General features: G+C 41.9%; 1 protein-coding gene across 3 annotated transcripts; it reads right to left on the bottom strand.

Annotated features, from left to right (window-relative positions):
• Positions 1 to 235: 235 nt before the first annotated feature.
• On the bottom strand, positions 236 to 26,515 carry ddx3xa (DEAD-box helicase 3 X-linked a). 3 transcript variants are annotated; one of them, XM_060929819.1, is made up of 20 exons: positions 26,161 to 26,515; positions 24,399 to 24,450; positions 23,513 to 23,560; positions 22,903 to 22,962; positions 10,636 to 10,812; positions 10,346 to 10,481; positions 10,109 to 10,225; positions 9,896 to 9,995; positions 9,673 to 9,808; positions 9,472 to 9,569; positions 9,243 to 9,341; positions 8,996 to 9,156; positions 8,720 to 8,864; positions 8,487 to 8,631; positions 8,096 to 8,146; positions 7,001 to 7,182; positions 6,799 to 6,916; positions 3,594 to 3,747; positions 3,378 to 3,502; positions 236 to 3,094 (listed from the first exon to the last, which is right to left on the bottom strand). In XM_060929819.1, the coding sequence occupies exons 1-20, from the start codon at positions 26,194 to 26,196 to the stop codon at positions 3,003 to 3,005; spliced, it is 2,232 nt and encodes a 743-aa protein (XP_060785802.1). In that variant the 5' UTR covers positions 26,197 to 26,515; the 3' UTR covers positions 236 to 3,002. The 3 variants fall into 3 exon arrangements, with proteins under 3 accessions (XP_060785802.1, XP_060785803.1, XP_060785804.1); XM_060929820.1 differs by lacking the exon at positions 8,096 to 8,146 and having other exon boundaries at positions 26,161 to 26,514; XM_060929821.1 differs by lacking the exon at positions 22,903 to 22,962 and having other exon boundaries at positions 26,161 to 26,514.
• Between the last annotated feature and the right edge of the window lie 467 nt (positions 26,516 to 26,982).

Raw genomic sequence — 26,982 nt, 5'->3', positions numbered from 1 at the left:
TATGAAGGTCAACACTTCATTTGTTGCATGTTCGCTCTTCTCTTTCCCATGTTGATGGATGACTAAGGGAATTTGGCCTCCGTGTCCCCTCATATTTGCTCCCCACTTAAATCAGGAAGTCATGGATTACAGCTTGAAAAAGTTAATATAAAAAGTTTCCCACTGTGGTTTTCTTAGTAAGTGACTGATTTAGAGTACCTTTTGTCCTTGAAATAAAATGAAGACAAGGGAGGAGTTCAGGAAAGAATGATTTTATCTGTTGTAAACAAACTTAAACCACTTGAATTCCAAACAACCTCAATAAAAAGGTTTTAACCACACCATTAACAGCTGCTACATGTTCTTCCCCATTTTCTGCTACAACAAACATTTTAGAAAACATGCTTGGTTTTGTACTTGAATTAGCATTTCAAACTTTTATTTTGGTAAAATCATACAATAAATGCACAGATGAGTCCTCTCATACAGTGCAGAGCTTCTACACTACTACATAAAGCAAATACTAAGCCTAAAGTGCTCTGGGTCACTCTGAGGAAAAGTTAGCAAGTGAAAGGCTTTTGCATCTTTTCCTGCAGCTCTGAATTCACCATTACAAGTTGCACAGCAGGTGTCCGTTAGCACACACGCTTGCTAACTGCTCCTCAGAGGCCCAAACCCAGAGGCACTGTATATGCAAATGCAACACTAGAGAAGAACCACATGTTTAAGATTGCCTTGTGCCAGACATTCACTGAAACAAAACCCTTAACAGAACAAAATTATATTTTAAAATAAGAAATGCACACATTTGGAGAAACTGGACACTTTATGCACTGATACATTTAAGAAGAAGTTATTAGGTCATTTGAACATTATTCCAAACCTTGGCATGTTTTTCTCCTATTTCCAATTTTGAGAGCCAATCAGTAATTATATTGAAATATGGCCTGGAGGCCTTCAACAGCTGTGGATACTGACTCAGTCCAATATAGTCTGAAACATTAAAAAGCTCACACTACCCCAAGTATAGAAATTCCACGCATACAGGTGACATTCAACATTCAAGTGCCAGTGTTTTTGTACTGTCTTTTGGTCAAGTTTCTTGAAACTTTCAAATAATCGCTTTGAGGCTTACAAAAATAAATATTTCTCAAAAATGCTTAATAAATTACACAAAACTAGCAGCAAAAGTAGAATCTAGAAATCTGTGTGCAAAGAGCTAAATTCCCCACTGCTGATCCCCCTGGTCCCAAATAAATCCTGGTAAATATCGAGATCCCTTCCCCTTTTGTAAACAAGCTGCGTTTCTATCTCCCCATTCACAACATTTAGAAGCTTGAGGACACACACTCAAGACATTTATATATAAAACTCTAGATGTGCAATAAAAGAACTTTGTAAAACTTGATGGGCACAACATACATGGGCCTAGACCTAACTTAAGTAGCACCATTCAACTTTAAGTTTTCAATACTGTCAGTGCATCTGCTAGAATTCATCAATTAAAAAAAAAAAGAAAGAAAAAAAAGAAAAAAGTCAAGGCACAACACACTTGAGAAGAAAAAAAAAAAATCTATTGCACTTGAGTTAAATGCTTTTTTTTTTTTTTTCCTCCTCCTCTCTGAGGTTTCCTTCCTCTTTAAAGGAAGCAGAAAGCTGGCTCTGAGCCAGTGGTTAGTTTACATCAGAGCAGATGAACTCTTGGAGACGACAGCATTAAAATGTACCACAAAGGAGGGCAAACCTGGTGTTTGGCCACCACACAGTGATCATGACCACCACAGTGCAGCGGAGCCCGAGAGCATGCCAGGCCCAACTCCGAAAACCCTGTGCATATCTGCCAATGCCTCAGAATGAAGTCAGCCATTTCCTAACACCTCCGTTTAGGAAAATGAGCCATGCCTTCCAACGCAGCTTGAAAAGAGAAAACGTTTGTAATAAAGAAGCCTGCGACAGAATTTGTCCTCTGTCCTTGACCAAAAAACAAAACACTAGCATGCGTATACGACCAAAGAGGCCATGACGAGAGGCAGGGTCACTTTGGTACCATGGTCCTTTTTAAGCTATTTGAAATTCGCCTTTAAGTTGGCAGGCATATTTTGTTGTTTTTGTGATGAAACATTATCAAAAATACCCACCCACCCCATGATTATTTCAAATCTTTCTTCCATCAAAATGTTTCAAGAAAAAAAATAACAAAAAATGCTGCCTGCTTACAGTGGCTAGCATGTGGTACTTACTAGCTGCCATAACACTGTCAAGTCAATTAAAAGCAGTGGAGTAACAAGTTCCAGCACTGTGTATTGTTAACCAGAGTGTAGTTAACACTGAGTGTTTACCATTTTGTCATGACTATTCCCATCACAACTGGAATGGCCTTTCTGAAGACTATCATATACCTAAATCGGTGCCTACCCAGGATAGAGTGAGCAAAAAGTCAGAACTCTTTATCCTTTACAGCAAAGTTGCCACGTATGAATAAACACTTGTCCAGCGCTTCTGTGCTGCTTCCATGAGCTGTTAGTTCTCTGGCCTGTAATGTAGGCTACATGATATCCCTACATCAATTTGAAGTTCAAATGGAATTGTGGCTCATGTCAAGCCACAGTTTCCTTTTTGCCAAGGTTTGATTAAGTACAAGCTTTATACGCTTTATAAACAAAAACAAATTGAGCTCTTGGCCAAGTTCATTCAGTGAAACGATAAAACAATGTCCTGTTTAAATTTAAAGGCACAGTACATTAACATATAAATGATCCTCAGTTTTTGCTTCAAAACAAAGAAAGGTGTAGCTGAAAACTAAGCCCAATGTTCTAGATCAAACATAACCAGGTGTCCATTGTTGGTTCCTGACTACAAAGTGACGCTCTGTTCTGCCACAGCCATTCTGAACGCAGGCAGAGAATCACAGCGTGTAATGTACTGTGAGTTCTTAAAGCTACACAGGGCGCAGAGTCTGGCTTAAGTTAACATGTGGTTTCCATTCAGCTAGTCTGGCATGGCGAGCCACTGCACAGAGATCTTTAGTTGCCCCACCAGTCCACTTGGGTGTAGTTTCCTCCATAGTTTCCATAACTTCCTCCATAGCCATCATTAACAAAATTTCCAAAGCCACCTGAGACGAGAGAGAGACAAAGAAAAGAAAAGAGGGAGGGGGAAGCCATCAACAAAAGCCTATTTTATCCAAGGGAGCAGAACTGGTCATGCTTTCTGGCTGGGAAGGATGGCATTACTCTGGTCAACCCTACCAAATCACAGTAACCAAATCATGGGCTTTTGAAAGTTTATTTAAAAAAAAAAAAAAAAAAAAAAATATACCAAACTAAAACTTTTATACAAAAAGACCATTTAAAGAATCCCCCTTTGCCCGAGTAAGAGAGGTTTAGAACTGCACTTACCCTTACTACCACCAAAACCTCGGTTGCCTCCATGGCCTCCCGCATTACGAGCACCACGGTTGCCAAAGCTGTTGGCACCTCCAGTCATTTGACGGTAATCCCTGGCCCCAAAACCACCAGAGAACCTGCACACCAGTGAAACATTAGATACAGTAAATCCTAAAGCGTAAATGAACGAATAAACAGAAAACCTAAAAACAAATAAGAAGGTTGCACCTCTTGGAACGGCCTCGGTTGCTGTTCTTGTGTTGGTGCTCAAAGGCCAAGCTCTCCAGCCAGGAAGGAACCTCCTGTTTTGCCTCCACCAAGATGTCCAGCAGGTCCTTGGTGATGTTACTGTTCTTGTCATTGTAGAATGAGGTGGCCAAACCTGAGTTAATACACAAATACAATTAAAATAAATAAGATTGGCAATTGGAGTAGCAGAGCTTTTTTTCCCCCCCCCCGCCCTCATACCCCACATTTCAAACACCATTTCAGTGGGGTATGGCGGCGTCACCCACAGAAGGATGCACTGTGTTATTTATTTGCTTGAACTACATACAGAGATGCGTCTATTATTCTTACAGCTCAGAGCTGATCAGGACTTTATAAAGCCTGCTGCATGGATTAAAGCAAAAAAAAAAAAAAACCTGACTGAAAAAAAAAAAAGCTCCATGTCGTTGGCCCCTACCATGTCAGCGATGCGTCAAATTTTAAACGCCGTGTTGTCCATTATCCCCTCGGCCCCTACTTATAGTACATTTACATAATTTTAACAAATGACTAAAGCTAAGGCAAGACTTTACCATTGTCATTACTGGCTATTCATGATGAAACATCAAGTTTTCAGCGCAAAGTGCAAATTTATTTCAACAATACTTTTGTAATGCACAACAGTGGTTCAGAGAAAAGTGCAAGTGCAGTCGAACTTGAACCATGCTTTCAGAAGAGTGGAACAGAAAGAAAAATAGGAAAATCTGTTGAAATAAAGCCAGGAAACAAAAAAGTAAAGTGAAAGTTCACTTTTTCTGCTTCTTCGCAGTGAAGCCAAAGGCATCTAGTTTGGCAACACCTGATGCCTGTTTTTGTTTCTTTTTCCTTGGCACAGCAGCAGGAGCTTGCCATTATCGCCCATTTCATTTCGCCAAGCCCATCTCCACTTATTCTTTACCGTTTTGTCGATGTCTGACACATCTGTGTCTTCATTTAAAAGAAGCGCGTCCATGCTGGCAAAACCGAAAGTAATTTGACGCACTCTAGTGATGGAAATCAAAGGGCCTATGTCCGGTGAAATATGGCCTTATACGCAGTACTCGAGTTGGGGGGGGGGGGGAGATGGCATCCCCCTTCTGAAATAAAAATCAAAAATCATCCCCCTTATAAAACGGCCATCCCCCTATCACATCCCTTGGGCCATTTTACCAATTAATGTGGAAATTAGCCTACTATTATTTTAACAAATATTACTACCATTTCAACATTAGAGGCTTTGCGCAGTGATAGCCTACATGTAGCCGGATTAAAAAGACGCATATTTATTTATTCGGTTGCACCTCTCATTCACACCTATACGGAGGTTTCAGTCACTGAAAACAGCTACTTTTGCAAACTCTGGGCAGAGTGGAGATTTCTGAAAACTCCATCTTCAGACATGCGTGTAAATCGGGAAAACGAAGCAACAGTGGGCGAGAGGGCGCGCACGAATATAATGAGTCATAGGTGTGAATTTTTCACCGAATGCCAGTTGTCCCGGTTCTTCATGAAATCGCACGCACAAATTCATCAGGTTAACTTTCAAATAACTTCTTGTGCACTTGCGACACCGGAGCCACTTTCCTGAATTTTGAGCTTCGGAGTATTCGCTTCTTTATCTATTTAATCAATGAATTTGTCACATACATTAAATTACTAATGTAAACCATTAGTAGCCTATTCAAGCAATAGCTGTTTTCTCCACTGTTTTCCGACCTTTTGTGCTTAGTGAATGAGACACTTCATTACACTCCACTGACCGACTTCCAATTCCGGACTTTTTTGAAAATGTAAAATATAGGCCTACGAGATGTTTTTTTGGGACTTAATTCGCGTTGCTCCTTCACTATTAATTTGAGACTGACGAGGCACTAAATACTGTGGAATTATTTTCTCCTTACTATGAAGTTTGGCATCTTAAACAAGCGTCGGGAAATCTTGCAGCCCGACTCTGCAGCCTCCAATGTTTAAGCAAACTGCTGAAGCCATAATGTTCAAAGATTAAACCGTAGGCTAATCAAACCAAAGAAAAACACAGCCTTTCCAGAACATTGTCTGCCGAAGCCTGTTTAACCTACAAAAGGCTTAATAGCATAGATCTTGCTGCGGCTTCAACAGGGCTGTTTAGATTTTTCACCTGATCACCTTTCAATAGGCAAATATCATTATTATTATTATTATTACTACTACAATAGGCCTAGTATTAGTAGTAGGCAAGTAGTTGCCTAGTAGTAGGACAGCCAAATTGTTTCATCAGTGGAGCCGCCATTAAAAGGAAACTGATGCGGAGTGCCGCGGCTCGCCTCGGGGTGAACCGCGTCCCGAGGCACGGGGCTGGCCCGCCCTGGCATCGCTGGTTCGTTGGGGAGAGGGCAGAGGTCGCTGGCTGCCAAGTTTGGAGAGGCTGGGACCTCCCCTGGCCGAGTTACGAGCGTCCAAAGTCGGGCTGGAGCCGCCGATAGAAACGAAACTCAAGCCAAGCACCGCGGCTCGCTGCCTACGCCGAGCCTCCCCAGGACTAGACAGTAGCGGAGGCTGTATTTATTTATTTAGGCCTATCTAGCGCAACAACTTATTCCTTTACATATACTCAAACATAGCACAAGAAAGGGTTCAACAACAGGCAATCACAGCAGCTTGGTGAAGTTCTAATTCACATCGGTGTCAGACCTATGGGCCTACCCCCCCTTTTTTCCTCGGATCTGCATCACTCTCATTATTGATCTTTAGCGCTCCCAGTTGACGGAAATCCGTCGTAGCGACGGAAAACTTTAATCCATGCTGCTGTGTTTGTGCCCTCAACAAAACCTAAAGCAACAGGAGTCTTTAGCTGTTCTATGAAAATTTTTTTAATTCTACATTTGGTTAAACATGAGTGATTACACCCTTTACTCGCTCAATTAAAAGCTCTGAAGCATGATAACTAGTGCTGCTTAAAAAAATCCTCATTTTAAACTGGTACACAAAAGCACCTTTGCACCCCAAGCGTCTTTTCCTAAGACTATATATCCTGCATCATAAAGCACATTTATAATAACCTGAACAAGTGACATGACTAATCTGAACCAGACTTAAATCAGAAGTGATCAAAATAAGAGCTTATACAGTGTTCATTACATTTTTCCTCATTCACTGGCGGTGCACCAAGCAGAAACTCGGCCCACTAAATGTTCTTTGGTGAACTCACCGAGGTTTCCCACGCGTCCAGTGCGCCCGATGCGATGGACGTACTCCTCGATGTCACTGGGCAGGTCAAAGTTGATGACATGTTTCACGTTGCAGATATCCAGACCACGAGCAGCCACCTGTGACGGTGGGAGTACAATTAACATTACTGCTCCACAACACAAGAGCCATAGGGTTTTACAGAACACTCGGGATATACTCACGGCTGTGGCGACCATAATGGGGCAACGACCCGAACGGAACTGGTGAAGCGCCTCCTCCCGATCCCTCTGAGAGCGGTCACCATGGATGCTGGTACAAGCATAGCCCTCACGATACAGGAAGTCCTCTAGAGCATCTGCACCCTTCTTAGTCTCCACAAACACCAGCGTGAGGGAATCTTTCCCTGCATCCAGAAACACAGTCTCAGGTCTACATGCCACACGAGAGCAAGCCACTTGATACAAAACATCCAAAAATAAAAAGTACAATGACAACTAAAACGTGGCAACCAAGACAGTTTTGCATCATTTGACAACCATTAAGTGAGATTCCTTCATTGCATCAAAATACGAGTAGAGAAACCCTTGCCTTAAAAGAAAGGAACATGGAATTAAACCGGGTTCAATGTTTGTCACAGCTTTCTTTAATGGCTATCAAAGCAAAGCTCAAGAGGATGTGAGGTGAGGGAGTCAGGAGTGAACAAGGCCTTTCTCTGAAAGGACTCCATTCACTCCCCAGCTTCTCGCCGGCAGCCGCCTTTGCTTAGATAAAGTTGAGATGGCAGCAGTGACCAAGGACACTTCTCTACATGCTTTTGCGTCTCCATGCTACGTTGCTATGGTAAGATACAGATGAGAGTTCCTCCAAGCAGCCACTCACATTCATGTGCATAATGTTGTGCTGGTAACCATGGAAACACCAGAGCAAGGCCATTTTTATTCCCGCTCATCCATTTTAAAGACGCGCTTTAACTAAATGGACATGTCCTTCCAGTTAAAGCAACTGGCTTACTTGAGCAACAAATTTAAAATGACTTCAGCTGCACAACTGGAAAATCTGTTACCACAGTTAGCCATGATTTCCAGAGGCAACATCCAAATGGATGGAAAAATGGGTCACATCGCAAGCAAATTACACATACCAAAACTAAAATGATACTTTTGGCAAAGAGCGCTAAGAGAGCAGATGAGTATAAGACAAGGATCCTACCTAAAAAGTTCAATATATTAAAGCATATGAAGGAAGGGAAAGGAGAATGTAAAGAAGACTAGTGAAATGTGAATGTGTCATGTTGGACTGCGAAAGCCCACACTTACCTGGCCTCTCAGGAGTTTCAGTTGCATTTTCCTGAACCTCACTTGGAATGACTAAATAGAACCAAACCTCCCAGTAAACTTTATGCATCTTTTACAACTGAAACACGTTTCTTTTAAAAAAGCCTACAAAACTATAGTACAATACAGATAGAAAAATATATAAAATCAAGCCATCTTTTCTTCAAGACCCACAAGCAGAAATTACATTCATTCAACAGACGACTACAAGAACATCAAATTCTGCAACAAACATTGAACCTTTCAGTACCCCATTACTACCCCTTATTGTTTGTCTTTTTCAGCAGTATTCATCTGGGAACTTTCTACATGCATGACTGTTTACTATACACACACTACGCCACAGCACAGGAACAGAAACAGGTGGCTCTACCTGTAGCATTGAGCAGATCCAGCAGGAATGAACGTTTGTCACTCTCTTCAACCCAGACCACCTTCTGGGTAATGTTCTCCGAGGTGGAGCCTACACGGCCCACAGCCAAGAAGATGTACTCCTCCAGGAAGTCACGGGCCAAGATCTGCAAACGACACATATGCTCTTAATGGCTGCTAATAAAGCAAATGATGCGCACAAGCAAAAAGGTGTGTGGAAATAGAGCCACTCACCTGAATCTCCTTGGGAAAGGTGGCACTGAACATCATGGTTTGGCGTGCGCCTTTGCGTGGCATGGTATCCTGCTCCACAATACGCCTGATCTGTGGCTCAAAACCCATGTCCAGCATTCGGTCAGCTTCATCCAGAACCAGGTAACTGGTGGAGAGGAATACGGGAGAAGTTTAGACTCGCTGTCGAAAAGGAAACTAGAAGTGCCTCCTTTGCATCAAGTACATCAAATCACTGCTGTGAGTTCTTCACACTGTGCATCTGGTTCCAGCACTCACTTGCAATAGTCCAGGCCAATCTTGCCACGCTCCATCATGTCTACCAGACGTCCTGGTGTGGCCACCAACAAATGACAGCCCCTCTCTAGATCCCGGATCTGCTGGCCAATATCAGCCCCTCCATACACTACGCACGGGCGCACTCTGGAGCGGTATGCGAACTACAACACAGCCAGTAAGCAATTATCATATCTGAAAAGAAATTAGCAGTCAGGTCTGCCAAGAGTGAGAAAACTGCTGGACATACCTTCCTGGCTTCATCATAAATCTGTAGAGCAAGTTCTCTGGTTGGAGCCAGGACCAGGGAGATGGGATACTGCTTACGACGGCCATATTTTCCATTCTCCTAATAGAGCAGCGCAGTTAGAATTTGCACTGTAACTGGGTCATATCGACCATTTGTAAAGACGCAAAGGCAAAACTACACTAACAAAAATCACTTATTGGCGATTAGATGATGAGAAATGCATTACTACCTGGCCACTGGTTTTAGAAGCTTGCAAGGCCTCTCCTGGTCCATCAGTGTAGATCTGACTTAACACTGGGAGCAGGAATGCCGCGGTTTTCCCAGAGCCTGAACAAAATGCAACGCGTGTAAATAATTCACACTGCCAAACAGCCACTCATGAAAACAAGGACCGAGTTTAGACTTGTACCCGATGTGGGAAACGACCTACCTGTCTGAGCACAGGCCATTAGGTCCCTCTTGGCCTTGATGATGGGAATGGCATGCTTCTGCACGGGGGTGGGACGGGTGTAGCGGCTCAGAGTTATGTTGCCCATTATGATTTCCCCCATGTCAACATCATGGAACTAAAAAGAAAATGGTATACAGCTACCTTCAACTTTGGTGCTGGAGATTGACAAGTTTTCTTTAAAAATCATCACCGCGATACTTACATTCTCAATAGGGCCAGGGCAGTTGTTGCCAGTGGCCTCCACAGGAATGTCATCATACTTCTCAAAGTTAATCCCTGTGTTACTTCCAGAGAACAGCTCACTGAGGACAAACAATGAGGAAAGACAGAAATAGAGGGAGAAGGCAGGCTTAGTTAAAAAGGTGCAGATGGGCTCTCTGGGGAAGCGTAATTAGCAGTTGGTTCCGGTACGTACTGTTCCAGACGCTCATTGGGTGGAGTAGGTTTTGACCAGTCCTCCTCATCCCTGGACTCTTCTACCCACCGACTGTTTCCTATTCCACCTCCAGTGCTAAAGCCCCCACGCTCATACCTGTAAAATAACATTGCTTTTAAAACATGGCATCACAGCAAGAATATTCATTCACCTTAAATGTATGTATGTAGAACAGCAAAAGTTCTAGAGAAACAAGTCATGGAATATGTCCATTACCTTCCTCTCGAGCTTGTGCCCCTGTCATTGAAGAAGGCAGACTTCCCTCTGTCAGAACGTCCACCGAAGCTAGAGTAAGCATCCCTGTTTAAGCCTGTGTTCCAGCCTCCATCTTTGTTATCAAAGCCACTGTAGGCTACAAAAATATTTGCATCTATGAGACAAACTCAAAGTAACCCTTAACAGTTGAAAACCGTATATTCTTAGAAAACAAAAAGTATAAACATTTTAGATGAAAGTACAAAATGTTTACAGATTAAATATTCTACCAGAGGAATACAAGTTCTTACTTGTGTTATGTATGGGTTGACTGAAGGTATTACCACCCCTATTTCCACGGAAGCTGCCACGACCACTTCTGTCATTGCGAGGGGGACCACGATTAAAGTTCCCAACCCCATTCATGCGATTGTCATGGTATCCATTAACAAAGCAGTTGTTACGGCCACCATCCCATCCAGGAGAGTCTTCCAGAGAGAACAAAAAGCAAATCTGAGTAAGCAACTGGCAAGAAGCAGTCCTAATTTCAGACATTTGAGGAAGGGGAGCCAAAAGCCAAGCCCACAAAATCAGTAGGGCTTGGGAATGTGATGTCATGCTGCAATGACTTGTGGGAAACCACCATATTGTTTCAATATGCACGTTACTTGCCACTAACAAACTAATTACTTTTAAAAACTGGGGTCATCATGACGCTTTTAGTTAAACAAAAACTTATATTGGCAAGAAAATCAAGGTCTCTCAGGTGACAATACTCAGGTCTCAATAATAAGACAATACTAGTGTATCTCAAACAATTTCTCTCTTAAATTTGATTCAAAAAAGAAAAAAAAAAATCATACCTTCTGTATTCATTACAAAGTTCAACATTTCAAGCATTTTTTTTGTTGTTTTAATCTTGATTATGGCTTATAACTCATGAAAGTCAGAAATCCAGTATCTCAAATTAGAATATTTACTAAGATCAATCAAAAAGGGATTTACAATACAGAAAAATGTCCAACTTCTGGAAAGCATGTTCATTTATACACTCGAGTTGGCTGAAGCTCCTTGACCACAAATTACCACATCAATGTAGTGTGGCATGGAGGCAATCAGCCTGTGGCACTGCTGATGCGTTATTGAAACCCAGGTTGCTTTGATAGCGACCTTCAGCTCGTCTGTTTCTCATCTTCCTTTTGACAATACCCCAGAGATTCTCTATGGGGTTTAGGTCAGGCGAGTTGGCTGGTCAAATCAAGCACAGTAATAATGATCAGCAAACCATTTGGTAGTAGTTTTGGCACTGTGGGCAAGTGCTAAATCCTGCTGGAAAAAGAAATCGGCATCGCCATAAAGCCTGTCAGCAGATGGAAACAGGAAGTGCTCTAAAATCTCCCGGTAGACGGCTGTGTTGACTTTGGACTTGGTAAAACAGTGGACATGGCACCCCAAATCATCACAGACTGCAGAAACTTCACGCTGGATTTCAAACACCTTGGATTCCGTGCCTCTCTGCTCTTCCTCCAGATTCCATTTGGAAATCTAGGACCTTGATTTCCAAACGAAACGCAAAATTTACCTTAATCTGAAATGAGGACCTTGGACCACTGAGCACCAGTCCAATTCTTTCCCTCCTTAGCTCAGGTAAGACGCTTCTGATGTTTCTGGTTCAGTAGGGGCTTGATATTAGGACTGTGACAGTTGTAGCCTCTTTCCTGAAGATGTGTGTGTGGTGGCTCTTGAACTGACCCCCAGCCTTAGTCTGCTCCCCAAGTTCTTGAATCAACTTTTCTTAACGATCCTCTCAAGGCTGTGGTCATCCCTGTTGCTTGTGCACCTTTTCCAGCCAGACTTTTCAGCAATGACCTTCTGTGGCTTACCCTCCTCATGGAGGGTGTCAAATATCTTCTGGACAACTGTCAAGGCAGCAGTCTTTCCCATGATTGTGGCTGTAGATACTGAACTAGACCGAGATACACACCATTTATACGGTTTTACTCAACCTTGAAATGAAATTTTAATGTTTTGAGGTGTTTTTTTGTGCTGTAGGCCATAATTATCAAAATTAAAATAGAAAAATGCTTGAAATATTAGTTTACATGTAATGAGTCTACAATATATTACATTTTCACTTTCTTAAACAACTGTTGGAAAATATTGAACTTTTTCCACAATATTCTAATTGTTTGAGATGCACTACTATTTTACTTTTTGTAGCAGATGAAGATTTTAGTTGCAGTCCTGGCATCTGAGAATTTAAAAAAAAAAAAAAAAAAGGTATTCAACTCCTCCAGTATCCATTTTAAATGGGCTAATACTTTTCCATCTCTCTTGCTCACTCTGCTGACACATTTGCATCGTTAAAATCATTTACACATAGCTCCCAAGTAGCACGGGGGGGGGTGTTAAAAAAAAAAAAAAAAAAAAAGAAGGTGTTCACCCCAGAGATTACTAGTTTGAATCCCAATGATGCCATAGCCATCCATGGCCAGGAGCCCAAGATAGCAAAATTGGCCTGTTCTATCAGGGATGGAGGGGTGGTATACTCTCTCTCCTGTCAATTACAGTGACATAAGCTAAGCATGGGCATGCATACGGAAGCAGGCAGACAGGGCTTAGCACTTTTGGACAAGTGTGTTTCATGTTGCTCCTTAACATTGCATAAGCTGCAGTCATGTGCCTCAAAGGAAGCACACAAGAACCGTCGTCCTCCTTGGTTGGTAGCTGTCGTGCGATGGGGAGGCCTGTCTGGGCATTGGCCTTGACTAAATTAATGAGAAAGTTGAGGGGGAAAAAATAAAAACTATTAGTGCCTTCCATGATTATTGGCACCCCTTGTAAAGATTAGTTTAAAAAAAAAAAAAGGGGGGGGTAGAAAAGAAATCTAGCTTTTGGTAAAGTAGCTTCATCTCACACGGGGGTGGGAATCCAACCTTTAATTGAAATTAAAAAAAAAGGTATTCAGAGGAGATAAAAAAAAAAATCCCCTCACCAAGAAACAAACATCGTGGCGTCCGTTCTCTCATTCACACATGCTGAAAACAGTATATTTTCCATTATTATGCTGTAATGGTGTTGGAACTGTAGGAAAACGGTAAAGTCGAAAAGTTAACCTATCCACTAGTGACCTAGTAACAGTTACAGTAAGCTTTGCCATGGCTCCAGTGGGAAACGGAACCATCGGAATAAGCGTGCGGTTGTGATGTTGCTGGCAGTGATGTAAATATTGTGATACTGCAATGGAACTGCTCATAGTGCCTCAATGTACAGCAACTTTTCACAACAATATGGACTAGCTGCCTTGTGAATAATACAACCCCAAATCAGAAAAAGTTGGGACGGTATGGAAAATGCTACTTTAAAAGCCATTTCTAAATTTATTTTGACTTATATTTTATTGCAGACAGTATGAACCCAAAATATTTCATGTTTTGTCTGGTCAACTTCATTTTATTTGTTAATATACATCCATTACTGTGTTTCAGGCCTACAACATTTCACATTACAAAAAGAAGTTGGGACATGGCCAATTCAGGGCTAGTAATGAGGTAAACCTTAAAGGAACAGTCCACCGTACTTCCATAATGAAATATGTTCTTCTCTGAATTGAGACGAGCTGCTCCGTACCTCTCCGAGCTTTGTGCGACCTCCCAGTCAGTCAGACGCGCTGTTACTCCTGTTAGCAATGTAGCTAGGCTCAGCATGGCCAATGGTATTTTTTGGGGCTGTAGTTAGATGCGACCAAACTCTTCCACGTTTTTCCTGTTTACATAGGTTTATATGACCAGTGACATGAAACAAAGTTCAGTTACACAAATTGAAACGTGGCGATTTTCTATGCTATGGAAAGTCTGCACTATAATGACAGGCGTACTAACACCTTCTGTGCGCTTCGACAGCGCATTGATACCTTCACTTGGAGTTGTACCATTTTTTTTTTTTTTTTTTTTTAAGACAGGGCAGACGGACCAGGGCATTCGCCCGCCTGGCCGTGCCCGACGAGAAGCGCTCTCGGCCGGCTTGGGAGGCAGACGGCAGCCCCTCCTGGAAGTGTGGTTTTACCATGGGCCTCATGTGGGAAAATGACAAAGTCCCAATTTTACCATGGGGCTCGAGTTGCACCATTTTTTTTTTTTTTTTTAGACAGGGCGGACGGACCAGGGCGTTCGCCCGCCTGGCCGTGCCCGAAGAGGAGTGACAGTATCAATGCGCTGTCGAAGCGCGCAGAAGGTGTTAGTATGCCTGCCAGTATGCAGGGATGCAAACAGTGCGCCTTTTGGCGGATGGCGCCTTTTTCACGGCTGAATCGCGCAGATCCGAATTTTTTTTTTGGGGGGGGGCGTTGGAGTGTCTGATTATAATTTCAAAGTAAATTCTGTATTAAAATTACTAAATAAGCAAATCCGTTACAGTCCATGAAACAGGAAGTATAAGGAAAAAAAAAAACAGTTTAAAATCAGGAAGCTGCGCACATTTGTGCAGCCTGAGCGGCAGGACTGCGCAAATGTACGCAGCTTCCCGATTTAAACTGGTTTTTTTTCCTCATCCTTATACTTCCTGTTTCATGGACTGTAACGGATTTGCTTATTTAGTAATTTTAATACAGAATTTACTTTGAAATTATAAATCAGACACTCCAACGCCCCCCCCCCCCCAAAAAAAAATTCGGATCTGCGCGATTCAGCCGTGAAAAAGGCGCCATCCGCCAAAAGGCACGCTGTTTGCATCCCTGATTATAGTGCGGACTTTCCATAGCATAGAAAATCGCCACGTTTCAATTTGTGTAACTGAACTTTGTTTCATATCACTGGTCATATAAACCTATGTAAACAGGAAAAACGCGGAAGAGTTTGGTTGCATCTAACTACAGCCCCAAAAAATACCATTGGCCATACTGAGCCTAGCTACATTGCTAACAGGAGTAACAGCGCGTCTGACTGACTGGGAGGTCACGCAAAGCTTGGAGAGGTACGGATCAGCTCGTCTCAATTCAGAGAACATATTTCATTATGGAAGTACGGTGGACTGTTCCTTTAAAAACAATGTAATTTGAAACAGGTGATAAATCATGACTTGGTACAAAATCAGTATCCAGGAAAGGCCTAGTCTTTGAGGAGCATAGATGGGTTGAAGAGCTTCAGTTTGTCAAACATGTAAGAAAATTTAAGTGTTTAAAAACAAACGTTCCTCAAAGAAAGATACGAAGGGATTTGGATATTTCACCCTCTACAGTGCATAGGATCATTAAACGATTCAAGGAATCTGCAGGAATTTCAATGCATATAGAGCAAGAGCGCAAGCCTAAGCTGAACACCCGTGATCTCCTATCCTGCAGGCAACACTGAATCAAGAACAGTCATTCCTCTACAGCTACTATAAAACACATGGGCTCAGGATTACTTTGGCAAGCACTACAATATGGAGTTACATTCATAAATGCCAGTTAAAACTTTACTGTGCAAAAAGGAAGCCTTATATTAACAGTTCAGAAGCGCTGTTGACTTCTCTCGGCTCAGAGGCATCTGGGATGGACCATCACACAATGGAAACGTATTGTGGTCAAACGAATTAGTATTCCATGTCTTTTTTTTAAATAAGAAATGAACACCATGTGTTCTGGACCAAAGATTGGTAACAATCTGGAGGATCTTTTTAAACGCCAGGGTCTGTCACAGTATGGGGTTGGGTCAGTGCCTTGGCAAAGGTAACTTCCACTTCTGTGATGGTAGCATTAATGCAGAAAAGTACACTGAAAATTTTAGAACATTTGCTGCCTTCGAGACATCTTTTCCAGGGATATTTCAACAAGACAATGCAAAAACCACATGCTGCACACATTACAAAGGCATGGCTGTGGAAGAAGGTGCCTGTACCCTCTGTCCCCAATCAAGAACATGTGGCGAATTTTAAAATTAAAAATATAACAATAACGACCCCATACTGTTGCACACCTTAAGACCCACTTGTAGGAAGAATAGACAAAACACTTGAAACCCATCACATTTTGAAAACAATTCATGAGGTAAAACGTCAAATGTGATGTATTATATTCAAAACAATACAAGTCAAAGATTATTTACATGTCTTCAGTTTCAACATACCGTCCCAACTTGTTTTGATTTGAGGGTTGTAAGTCATATCCGGTCTTGTATGTTTTGCAGAGGTTCGCGCTCCGTAGCATTCTGTCAAATACGTCAGGTGGGACTACACGATAGTTACTTTTCCATTATGGAAGAATGAGTCGGAATGAAAATCTCTTCTACATATCCTGTGCTGATTTTACCTGATAATGGGTTTTCTATGTGAAAGGGGATTGGGACTTGTGTGGAAGAGGGTGAACAGCTTTTTCCTCCAAGTGTGTGTTACACTGACCTTTGATACAGTATGAGCAGAAGTTCATAAGTATGAGGTGGTTGGCTTCACAAGTCTCAGTCAGAGGGACCAAGTGTTTGTTTTCACCCTCCCTAACTCATATGATCAGGTAGAGCTGGCTGCAAATTGGCAAACCCCAATTGTGTGTGTGTGTGTGGGGGGGGGGGGGGGGGGGGGGGGGGGGGGGATCCAACGGTTTAGCAATTTCATGTCCTTTCTTTTTCCAGTTCTTCCTAAGCATGTTCCACACGGTTAAATCAGTCACAAAGTCATTCACAATGGCTTCTTTATGGAAACTAATTGCTTTTGTAGACAGTATAGCAGATCAATCCCACAATGCAGCGTGGCATGATGTGGATTCCCAAGCCCTGTTTCCACTGGTTCTGGGTGAGCGAGCAATAGTCAAAAAGCAAGTGAAAGCAAACGAGTACTGCATTAGCATACACAGTGATTCAGGTGAGAAAAGTGGACAAAAAAAAAAAAAAAGCCACCCATGTACAAAGAGGAAGGCCAAGTTTATTAAAATACTTCAGTCTAATGAGAACTACTACTAATCAAACCACACAAAGGCAAACAAACCTGTTTCACCAAGACCACCTCACTTCTCTCTTCAGGCTCTGGTTCTAATTAAAGGGAAACACTAACTACGCTACACAGATCTGCTGTTATCCTTTTCAAATTCATGGGACTTCACTGTAAGGGTTAGTCAACAACCTGAACCCTATCAGCTGAAAATTGGCAGACAATCAGCCAACCTAAAACGGCATGACATGCCCTTTCATGGCTAATACCAGCAGCTCTACAATTACCACAGAAGCCAGCCAATCTGAGCACACCGTGTCCCCAGTCCCACCGGTTTCCAGACTGCCATCACTGCACACAGGAGACACACACACACAAAATATCTGGAGACTCCACCAGCACTCCCTCACGACTCTCCATAAACAAGCCAAATGAGCAGGCCTATCCTATTCTCACTCCAGACAGACAGCAACTGCAGAACAGGACTTTTTCCTAGAGCCCTCAAATAACTGACAAAAAGTAACCGTGCACAGCATTCTGTTCAGAATCCACCAAAATATAAACATGTAGCTAACAAGAAGAAAATAAGTACTCTCTTGTTAAATCAAAGTGTTTCTCAAATCATCTGGCATCATGGGGGGCACCTCATTTGCATTCATCTTCCCAGGTTCATATCTATTGTGGAACTAAGGAAAATTCCAGCCAAGTGAGAGGGAATGAACAATGACTAAGCTGGAAGAAAATGGAGGTAAGATTTTGACAGCTCTCTTTACCCTGTGAAAAAACAAATTGAGCACTTTGTAGGAACACTTGTACACCTAATCATTCATGAAATTATGTAAATTAAAAAAAAAAAGCCAGTCATGTGGCAGCAGTGCAATGCATAAATTTATGCTGATACAGACCAGCAGCTTCAGGTATTGTTCATATCAACCATCAAAGTGGGGTGGGGCACATGATCTCCATGAATTTGACCATTGCATGCTTGTTCGTGCCAGACAGGCTGAACTCAATCTCCTGGGATTTTCAAGCACAATATCAAATCTCAAGTTTACTCAGAATGGTGCAAAAAAAGGAGGGAAAACCCGGGCGGGCTCCCCACACCCATATACAGTGAGAGTAGAAAGTATTTGATCCCTTGCTGATTTTGTTGGTTTGCCCACTAATAAAGACATGATCATTCTATACTTTTAATGGTAGATGTATTCTAACATGGAGAGACAGAATATCAAAACGAAAATCCAGAAAATAACTTTAAAGAATATATATTAATTGATGGGTGGCACGGTGGTGTAGTGGTTAGCGCTGTCGCCTCACAGCAAGAAGGTCCTGGGTTCGAGCCCCGTGGCCGGCGAGGGCCTTTCTGTGCGGAGTTTGCATGTTCTCCCCGTGTCTGCGTGGGTTTCCTCCGGGTGCTCCGGTTTCCCCCACAGTCCAAAGACATGCAGGTTAGGTTAACTGGTGACTCTAAATTGACCGTAGGTGTGAATGTGAGTGTGAATGGTTGTCTGTGTCTCTGTGTCAGCCCTGTGATGACCTGGCGACTTGTCCAGGGTGTACCCCGCCTTTCGCCCGTAGTCAGCTGGGATAGGCTCCAGCTCGCCTGCGACCCTGTAGAACAGGATAAAGCGGCTACAGATAATGAGATGAGATATTAATTGATTTGTATTTCATTGAGGGAAATAAGTATTTGATCCCCTAGTATGCATTAGGAGTTCTGGCTTTCACAGACCAGTTAGACACTCCCAATCAACTTGTTACCTGTATGAAAGACACCTGTTCACAGAATCAGACAATCAGACAGATTCCAAACTCTCCAACATGGGTAAGACCAAAGAACTCTCTCAGGACCTCAGAGACAGGACTGTTGACCTGCACAAATCTGGAATGGGCTACAAAAACATTAGCAAGATGCTGGGTATTAAAATAACAACCATTGGTGCAATTGTGAGAAAATTTAAGAAGTATAACATGACCATCAATAGACCTCGGTCTGGTGCTCCACAGAAGATTTCACCTCGTGGGGTAGCAATGATCATGAGAACTGTGAGAAATTGGCCTGCAACCACACAGCGGGAGTTAGTGAATGACCTCAAGGCAGCTGGGACCAGTCACCAGGAAAACAATTGGCAACACTTTGCGCCGCAATGGATTAAAATCCTGCAGTGCCCGAAAGGTACCCCTGCTTAAGAAGGCACATGTGGAGGCCCACCTAAAGTATGCCAATGATCACCTCAAAGATGTACAAAGTGATTGGAAGAAGGTTCTGTGGTCAGACGAGACCAAAATTGAACTATTTGGTCTAAACTCTACTTGTCATGTGTGGAGGAAGAAAAATGCTGCCTATGACCCCAGGAACACTGTGCCCACCATCAAGCATGGAGGTGGAAGCATTATGTTTTGGGGGTGTTTGCCAAGGGTACAGGGCTACTTCACCGCATCAGTGGGAAGATAGAGATAGATGGAGCCATGTACCGTGCAGTCCTGAGGGACAACCTCCTCCCCTCTGCCAGGAAGTTGAAAATGGGCCATGGTTGGGTCTTCCAACATGACAACGACCCGAAGCATACAGCAAAGGCAACAAAGGAGTGGCTCAAGAAGAACCACATTAAGGTCATGGAGTGGCCCAGCCAGTCTCCGGACCTCAATCCAATCGAAAATCTATGGAGGGAGCTGAAGGTCCGAGTTGCCAAGCGACAGCCCACCAACCTTAATGATGTAGAGAGGATCTGCAAAGAAGAGTGGGCCAAAATTCCCCCTGATGTGTGTGCTAACCTTGTGGTTAACTACAACAAACGTCTGTCCGCTGTGCTTGCAAACAAAGGCTTTGCCACCAATTATTAAGTGCTTTTGGCTAGAGGGATCAAATACTTATTTCCCTCAATGAAATACAAAATCAATTAAAATATATTCTTTAAAAAGTTATTTTCTGGATTTTCGTTTTGATATTCTGTCTCTCCATGTTAGAATACATCTACCATTAAAAGTATAGAATGATCATGTCTTTATTAGTGGGCAAACCAACAAAATCAGCAAGGGATCAAACACTTTTTACTCTCACTGTAGGTGGATTGCATAAGACGTCACATCCGCCTCATTACATATGCAAGACATGAAGTAGTGGCCAGCTCAGTTCACAAAGGTTTACCATCACTGGGGCACCTTGCTAATTATTAAAATGCCCTATGCTTGAATTGTTTTGCGCCATTTGAATCGAACAAACCGTGAAACTGACCGTTTCTTCCAGGTTCCCCATGAAGCGACAGAGTGAAGGGACAAAAGATTTTACCAAAAGATGACAAAAGTGGCTCTTGAACCATTCACTGCGATGGAAGGGAGCAGTCAAAGAATGCTCGAGTTTGCAGTGATCACTTCGTGAAAGTTTTGTAAATTCCTCTGATTAATTTCATTTGGATTCACAAATGATTTCACCATTTTCTGTTATTTCATAATGCATTGAAGTGCACAACACGCTCAAGTCGTCAAATGTGTTTTTGTTTACTGTTTGATCGTGTCAGCATATTGTAAACTAATGCGCAAGTTTTCACTTTATCAGGATGTCTTCGTCAATGATGTAGACTGGGCTCCTACACTGGACTCCATGTTCTTCTAGGTTTTCATCTGTTTGGCCTGTAGAGTGATATCTGCAACACCACATAGTTTGAGCTGTTGGGGAAACTCAATGGATAGATGATTTTCCCACTTGTAGGAAAAAAAAATTCCATCTTTACTAGCATGTAAGGATCTATCCCATTGCAAAGAGCAACTTCCTGAAGGTATCTTGACCGTGCATTGACCTCTAAACTGCAAAAACAGTAGGGCGGTTTCTCTAGCTCTTTGCATAACGGCAGCCAAATCGGTTTGCCTGACCACCACTTCATTCACCGAAAGTAAACTCACAAGCAAAAAAGTCATGTGACTGAATACAACCTATAGTGAGTGGGACTCCTGGGGACAGAAATGCCTTGATGAGGGAGGTCAACTGAGAATGGCCAGACAGGTTCAAGCTGACAGAAAAGCTACAGCAACTCAGATAAACGCACTGCACACACAGTGTACACCTTGAGATGGATGGCAACAGCAGCAGAAAACCAGGTTGAGTTCCACTTCTGCCAGCCAAGAACAGAAAGCTGAAGCTGCAGCAGGCACAGGCTCACCAAAACTGGACAGCTGATGGGGATCCAAAAGTAAAAAACATGAAAACATGACAAGTTCATTGTTCTTCAGTGGCCTTCCCAGTCACTGGACCTGAATCGAATAGAAGACTTTTGGGATGTGGCAGAACAGGAGATTCGCAGCATGAAGTGCACCTGAAAATCTGCCAAAATTGTGCGATACAAATCATGTCAATATGGACCAGAATCTCAAAGGAATATTTCCAACATCTGGTGGAATCCATACCATGAATAACTGAAGCTGTTTTGAGAGCAAAGGGAGACACTACCCAGCATTAGTATAGTGTTCCTAATAAAGTGCTCCGAGTGTACATACTGTAACAGATTTGTGCAAGTGGAAATTGCCAAGACTCAGTAAGAGAACAAGGAGTGTTAAAGAGTCAGAATCAAACTCTGTGCTGTGATGTTGGGGCAGGAGACCCCCAGTGGCCATCTTCAGAGCATAATCATTCTTTTGAATATTTGGTTAATTATGTAATTACTAATAACTAGAACGCACATCAAAATGTTAGAAGTAGGGCAGTAATGACAATCAGTCAATAATAAAATCTATTTTCCTCCTTCCCTACAGTTAAATTATTCAGCAGACACCCATGTTATACTTCTATAAGAGGAGATCTCAATCAGAAGACTTCTATAAACCTACATTAACACAGTTAAGCATGCAGCAAAAGCAGGCATTCCCATCATATTATTAGAGCATTAATTAGTTTGCAAATTCTGATAACTTCATTCTTTTTCACAAAGGTTATAATGCTGTAACTGATCACTATGTATAGTAGCAGTCAGCTTGAGAGCTTAAGGCAGGGGGTGGGGGACACTGCACATGTCCCATGCAAATACAGAGATACAAGTGTACCACATCTGTCTGGCCAGCCACCACCGTACGTGTGATAGAAGGAAAGCTCCTGAGATGGGTATCTTGGGTAACCTGAGCAGAGGTATAGTGCACTTAAGGACAACCCTTTTCTTTGGATAGGCAGACAGACAAAATCTAATGGTTACAAATACAGTTGTTTTAAAAAAAAAAAAAAAAGTTATTGCTGTTTCTGTCAGGGAGCTGAGTTTAAGGACAGTGTTTAAAAGTAGTTCATGAAACACATTTATAGTGTGTAAAAACAAGTCACTGTCTCTAAATAAAATGTATTGTCTATACTGAAGTGTGTATTGCCAATATCCCTCTTCCTCTGCCTGCACAACCCTAGACTCAACTGGAAAAGAAGAGAGAAAAGGAGAGAAACAAGCAACTACAGCTGATGGTTAATTATGTGGAGCAGGAAGAAGTCACACACAGGCACACAAGGTTTGCCTACCTCTCGAAACAGAACATTCAAGTTTAAGGAGGATTCATTACACTGATCTGTTCAAAGTGGTTATAACTGATCATACCAAGTAAACTTTGAGCTTTATATACTGGCTCTATATGCTGGATCTGGACATGTAATTAAACTTTCATGCATTTAGGAATGCAGAGCGCTCGTAGCAAGGCTGACAAAACAAACTTACAGCTCAGTACTGGTGGCACTGAATAACCGCTCTGTCTACTAGAGGAATAAGCATTTCCTGCTGTGAAGAAATAAAAATAAAAGCAGTAAACGTAAGAAAAATAATACAAAGGACAATAAATAAACCTTTTTTTTTTAAACCAAAGTTCGGAAAAAAAGAAAAAAGCTTTTCATTTGGCTCAATTCAACATCAGCTTCCCAAAACACACCTCTCCGATCACATTAAACTCAAAACCCTGGCAAAGTATAATGGATTAATTTGAATAAGTCTTAATTTTTGATTATTGCTATGTTTAAAAAAAAAAAGCAAAAAAAATGTAAACAAGACCTGCTTAAACTGACAAAGCTTTGAGAGTGAATTCATGAAATCCCAAATACACAGTGAAGCCTAATCACTGCACTCGAAAATATACTGCATTATCCGACGTGTTTACAATATACTTAAAAGCAGTGATTAAAAACAAATTGATTTATCTACACACATTTGTTAAACATGCAACACATGCTGCAGTCTGTGAACAGCATTTAATTTAGTGTCACTGGAGAAAATAAATATATAAAAATAAAAAGCAACAATTGGTTGTTGGTAAAACCTACATAAAAACACTTACCATTTTTACCAGCATCTTTGTTTCTCAAGTGAGGAGGAATGTAACGCCCTGGGGTTTAAAAGAAATCTCAATGAATGGACACTTAAATGGGTGTGCAGCATTAAAATTTCAGTTAACATTACATGTGCAGTGCAGTCATATATAAACCAAACAAAAAGACTTGACAAGGTGTACCTAGAATACAATAAAAACATACTATATGGCCAAAAGTTTGTGCACACCTGACCATCAAACCCATATGTGGGTCTTCCCCAAACCACATAACTGTATAGTGTGCGTCTTTGTATGCTGAGGCATGACAATTTCCCTTCACTTGAATTAAGAGGCCCGAACCTGTTGCATCATGATAATGCTCCGGTGTACAAATGAAGACATGGTTTGCCAAATCTGTTGTGGGAGAACTCACATGGCCTGCACAGAGCCCTGACCTCAACCCCAGTAAACACCTTTGGGATGAACCGAAACGCAAAGCGCAACACCAGTGCCTGCCTGAGCTCACTAATGCCCTTTTGGCTGAATAAGTACAAATCCCCACAACCATGCACCCAAATCTAGTAGACAGCCTTCCCAGAAGAATGGAGGTTATTGGGGACTGAATCTGGAATGGATTTATGGGTGCAATGGTCAGGTGTCCACAAACTTTTGACCTTAGTGTATGAGGGATAACTATGACACGAGTGCATTAAAAAAAATAATAATTTAAATAAATAAAGTGGGTTCCTCTCTGAAGGGGGATCTCTTTTGTTATGAGCTTGAGAAGCTTTAAGGGTTCTTCTAGATAAACAAACCAATAAATGCTTAAAAGGTGATAGCTGCAAAACAAATCTCCTGAAAAGCATAAATGTAAACTGCATGCAAAGTGAACTGGGATCAAAGACAAACTTACTGCCAGTGCCTCCACCCTGCCCGTCTGCAGAGTTCAAGTCTAGGGCAGAAAGCTAAAGAGGAAAGAAAAGAAAAATCAAATCACGTCAACTATCAGTCAGTAAACAGAACAGAATGCAACGACTAATAATCCACTTTTAGTACTTGCTAATTGTAGTATGGAATGCTGTGTGTGACTATATCGGTTGGATTGTGGATACATTGTGGAACATGGTTTCAAGTTTTTCTGAGACTTGAGCAGCATTACTGCCACAGTCTCTGCAGAGGATCACAAACAGTTGGGAGCCTTTAAGTGGAAAAGGCATTTCAGACACTCAGTACAGATATTTAATTCACATAAGCCAATGTTTTAAACATTATGCTTATTCGAATTTGGCTAGTTATTGGCTAGTTATTGGCTAGAATATTTTGGCTAGTTATTTAAAGCCTAGAGCTTTTCACCAACAAAAACATCAAGTGCAAAAACCAGACTGTCTTGTTTGAGATTTGGATTAAAGCCATATGATTTCAGTGATCAGTCGAACAAACTAATAGCTACAAGAACTCAATAAGCACAGCAAATTTGATGAATGCAAAAAATTAAAAAAGTAGCACTCAGAGACCCCAGGCTCTACAGTACACTGAAGGAGAAACCCACAACCTCGCTCTAACCACAACTTGCACACTGATCCACGACTGCTGCACGTTTTGTCACAAACGCACTGATATTTGGAGAGATTGTGTACATAGTGTCAGCTCTGTGTGTGTGTGTGTGTGTGAGAGAGAGAGAGAGATGTGAAGCTGGATGACCGGCGCAGTGATGACTGCATCCGGCAGCACACACACCTTTCTCTAGTGTGGCGCATTTTGCATGCATCTTCCTACCACAAACTGCTCCTGGAAACAATGTGTTTACCTCTGAAAAAATGCAAGCATATACACGACCGGATTGTTTACCAGGCTTTATGCATAGTCGGATACAACATTTGATAACCTGCGATTTTTGTTTTTCCATCTGCGAAGCGAACAAAATGTCCGACGGTGGAAGTGAAGTGACAAGCTGTTGAGGAGAGAGAGAGAGAAGCCAAGGCTAACTCAGCAGCAGCCTGTCACTAATCATCCTCAACATGAAACCTTAGCAAGTGCTGCTAACGATCTGGAGAAGCAGATCTGCGAGCCGAGTATATTTAATGGCACCCCCACCCCCGTAGTTGGCGTGAGGAGAGACTGTTTAACAGCACACGCGTGTGAGTGAGTGAGTGAGTGAGTGGGCCTCATCAGTAAACGGGGTCACGACTGTTGCAGTTGATGTTAGCTTTATCATACACGTGTAATGCTTCAGCATCGAGGGTTAAAATAAACAACGCATAATGAAGTTCACTTATACACAGGGGAAAATAACACTCCACACGCTGTGCTATTCATAGGATACGAGTAAAGCCATCTAACTAGCTGTTAAATGCACTGTTTTGTTTTCTGTAGCTGCATTGATGGTGATTTCGCAGCGCCTAACTTTGGCGAAATGCGTAATACGCAAGCTAGCTAACTCGCTAACTATGGATGTAAGCTAATCCTGACAGTTTCGCAGCCAGACCGGACAGCAGATTACGATCCGGTTTAGATTTGACAAAACAACCGATTAAGCCAGTTGCCGGTAATCAGGACACTGCTGTGTAAATAAACCCGTGACAATCAAGGGGGAAATTATAATAAAAATACGTCGTTATATTTTTAAATATAAGCAAATATGATATTTTCAGGCCATTCAGGAAACCCTGACTTACCTGCTGATCTAGACCGTCGACGGCCACATGACTCATAACTAGAGAAAATAGTGAGGAGGATTACTCCTTTTCACAAAATATCTTCTTTGTTAGCAAGCCGGCTAACTAGCTAAAGGAACAGAGCCAAAATCTTCTCCACAAACGACGCGTTACTTCTCCTCTTCTTTATTAGACTCAAAACCGAATTGTGCCAGAGCAAAAGAATACAAACGTACAAAATAATATATATATTTTTTTAAATTTAACTGCGTAGCAATTAAAAAAAACCTACACTGAAGTTTCACAACAACTAACTAGCTATACGTCTAGACTCAGTCTGCTCTAGCACCTTGCTATAGCCTATTCGGTACGTGAAATAGAGCCGAGCTGAGCGCAGATATCGCGAGAATTCATTGTCCGCGGCAACCTAATTCAAGGGAAAGTATCGCGAGAATGGTATAACAGGAAGTTGTATGCGTGTGTATGTTTTGCTGAAACAAAAAAAAAAAAAAACGTTTCTAATTAATGTCTGTTATGCATTGCATTTGCCTAACATTTATTTGTTATAAACGTGAGAATTCTGAATTTACCCTAATCTTGCTAAATTTATTAGGGAATAAGTCATTATCACGAGCACTTTTTATTTCGTTTGCTGTGTTGTCAAACACATAAAAAGGGCTTTAAAACGCTGCCTGTGTGCCTGTTTGGGTTTTCCCCCTCAGTACATTATCTCAGCTGTACGATTTCTAAAGGATAAGCTGAGTAAAATGAAATAAGCATTAGAGTTGTAAAATATTCAAACATAAAATTATTATTTGGATGGTGCCATAATGCTTGCTTTCC

The sequence above is a fragment of the Neoarius graeffei genome, chromosome 9, assembly GCF_027579695.1.
Source record: "Neoarius graeffei isolate fNeoGra1 chromosome 9, fNeoGra1.pri, whole genome shotgun sequence".
Classification (NCBI taxonomy): Eukaryota; Metazoa; Chordata; class Actinopteri; order Siluriformes; family Ariidae; genus Neoarius; species Neoarius graeffei.
This window is presented reverse-complemented; position numbering and strand designations above follow the sequence as displayed.

Coding starts and splice junctions, on each gene's coding strand:
- ddx3xa (XM_060929819.1), bottom strand. CDS start 26,196: ATGAGTCATGTGGCCGTCGACGGTCTAGATCAGCAG. Junction 24,451..26,160: donor TCGACGGTCTAGATCAGCAG/GTAAGTCAGGGT, acceptor TTTCCTCTTTAG/CTTTCTGCCCTAGACTTGAA. Junction 8,632..8,719: donor CCTTTCCCAAGGAGATTCAG/GTGAGTGGCTCT, acceptor TGTCGTTTGCAG/ATCTTGGCCCGTGACTTCCT.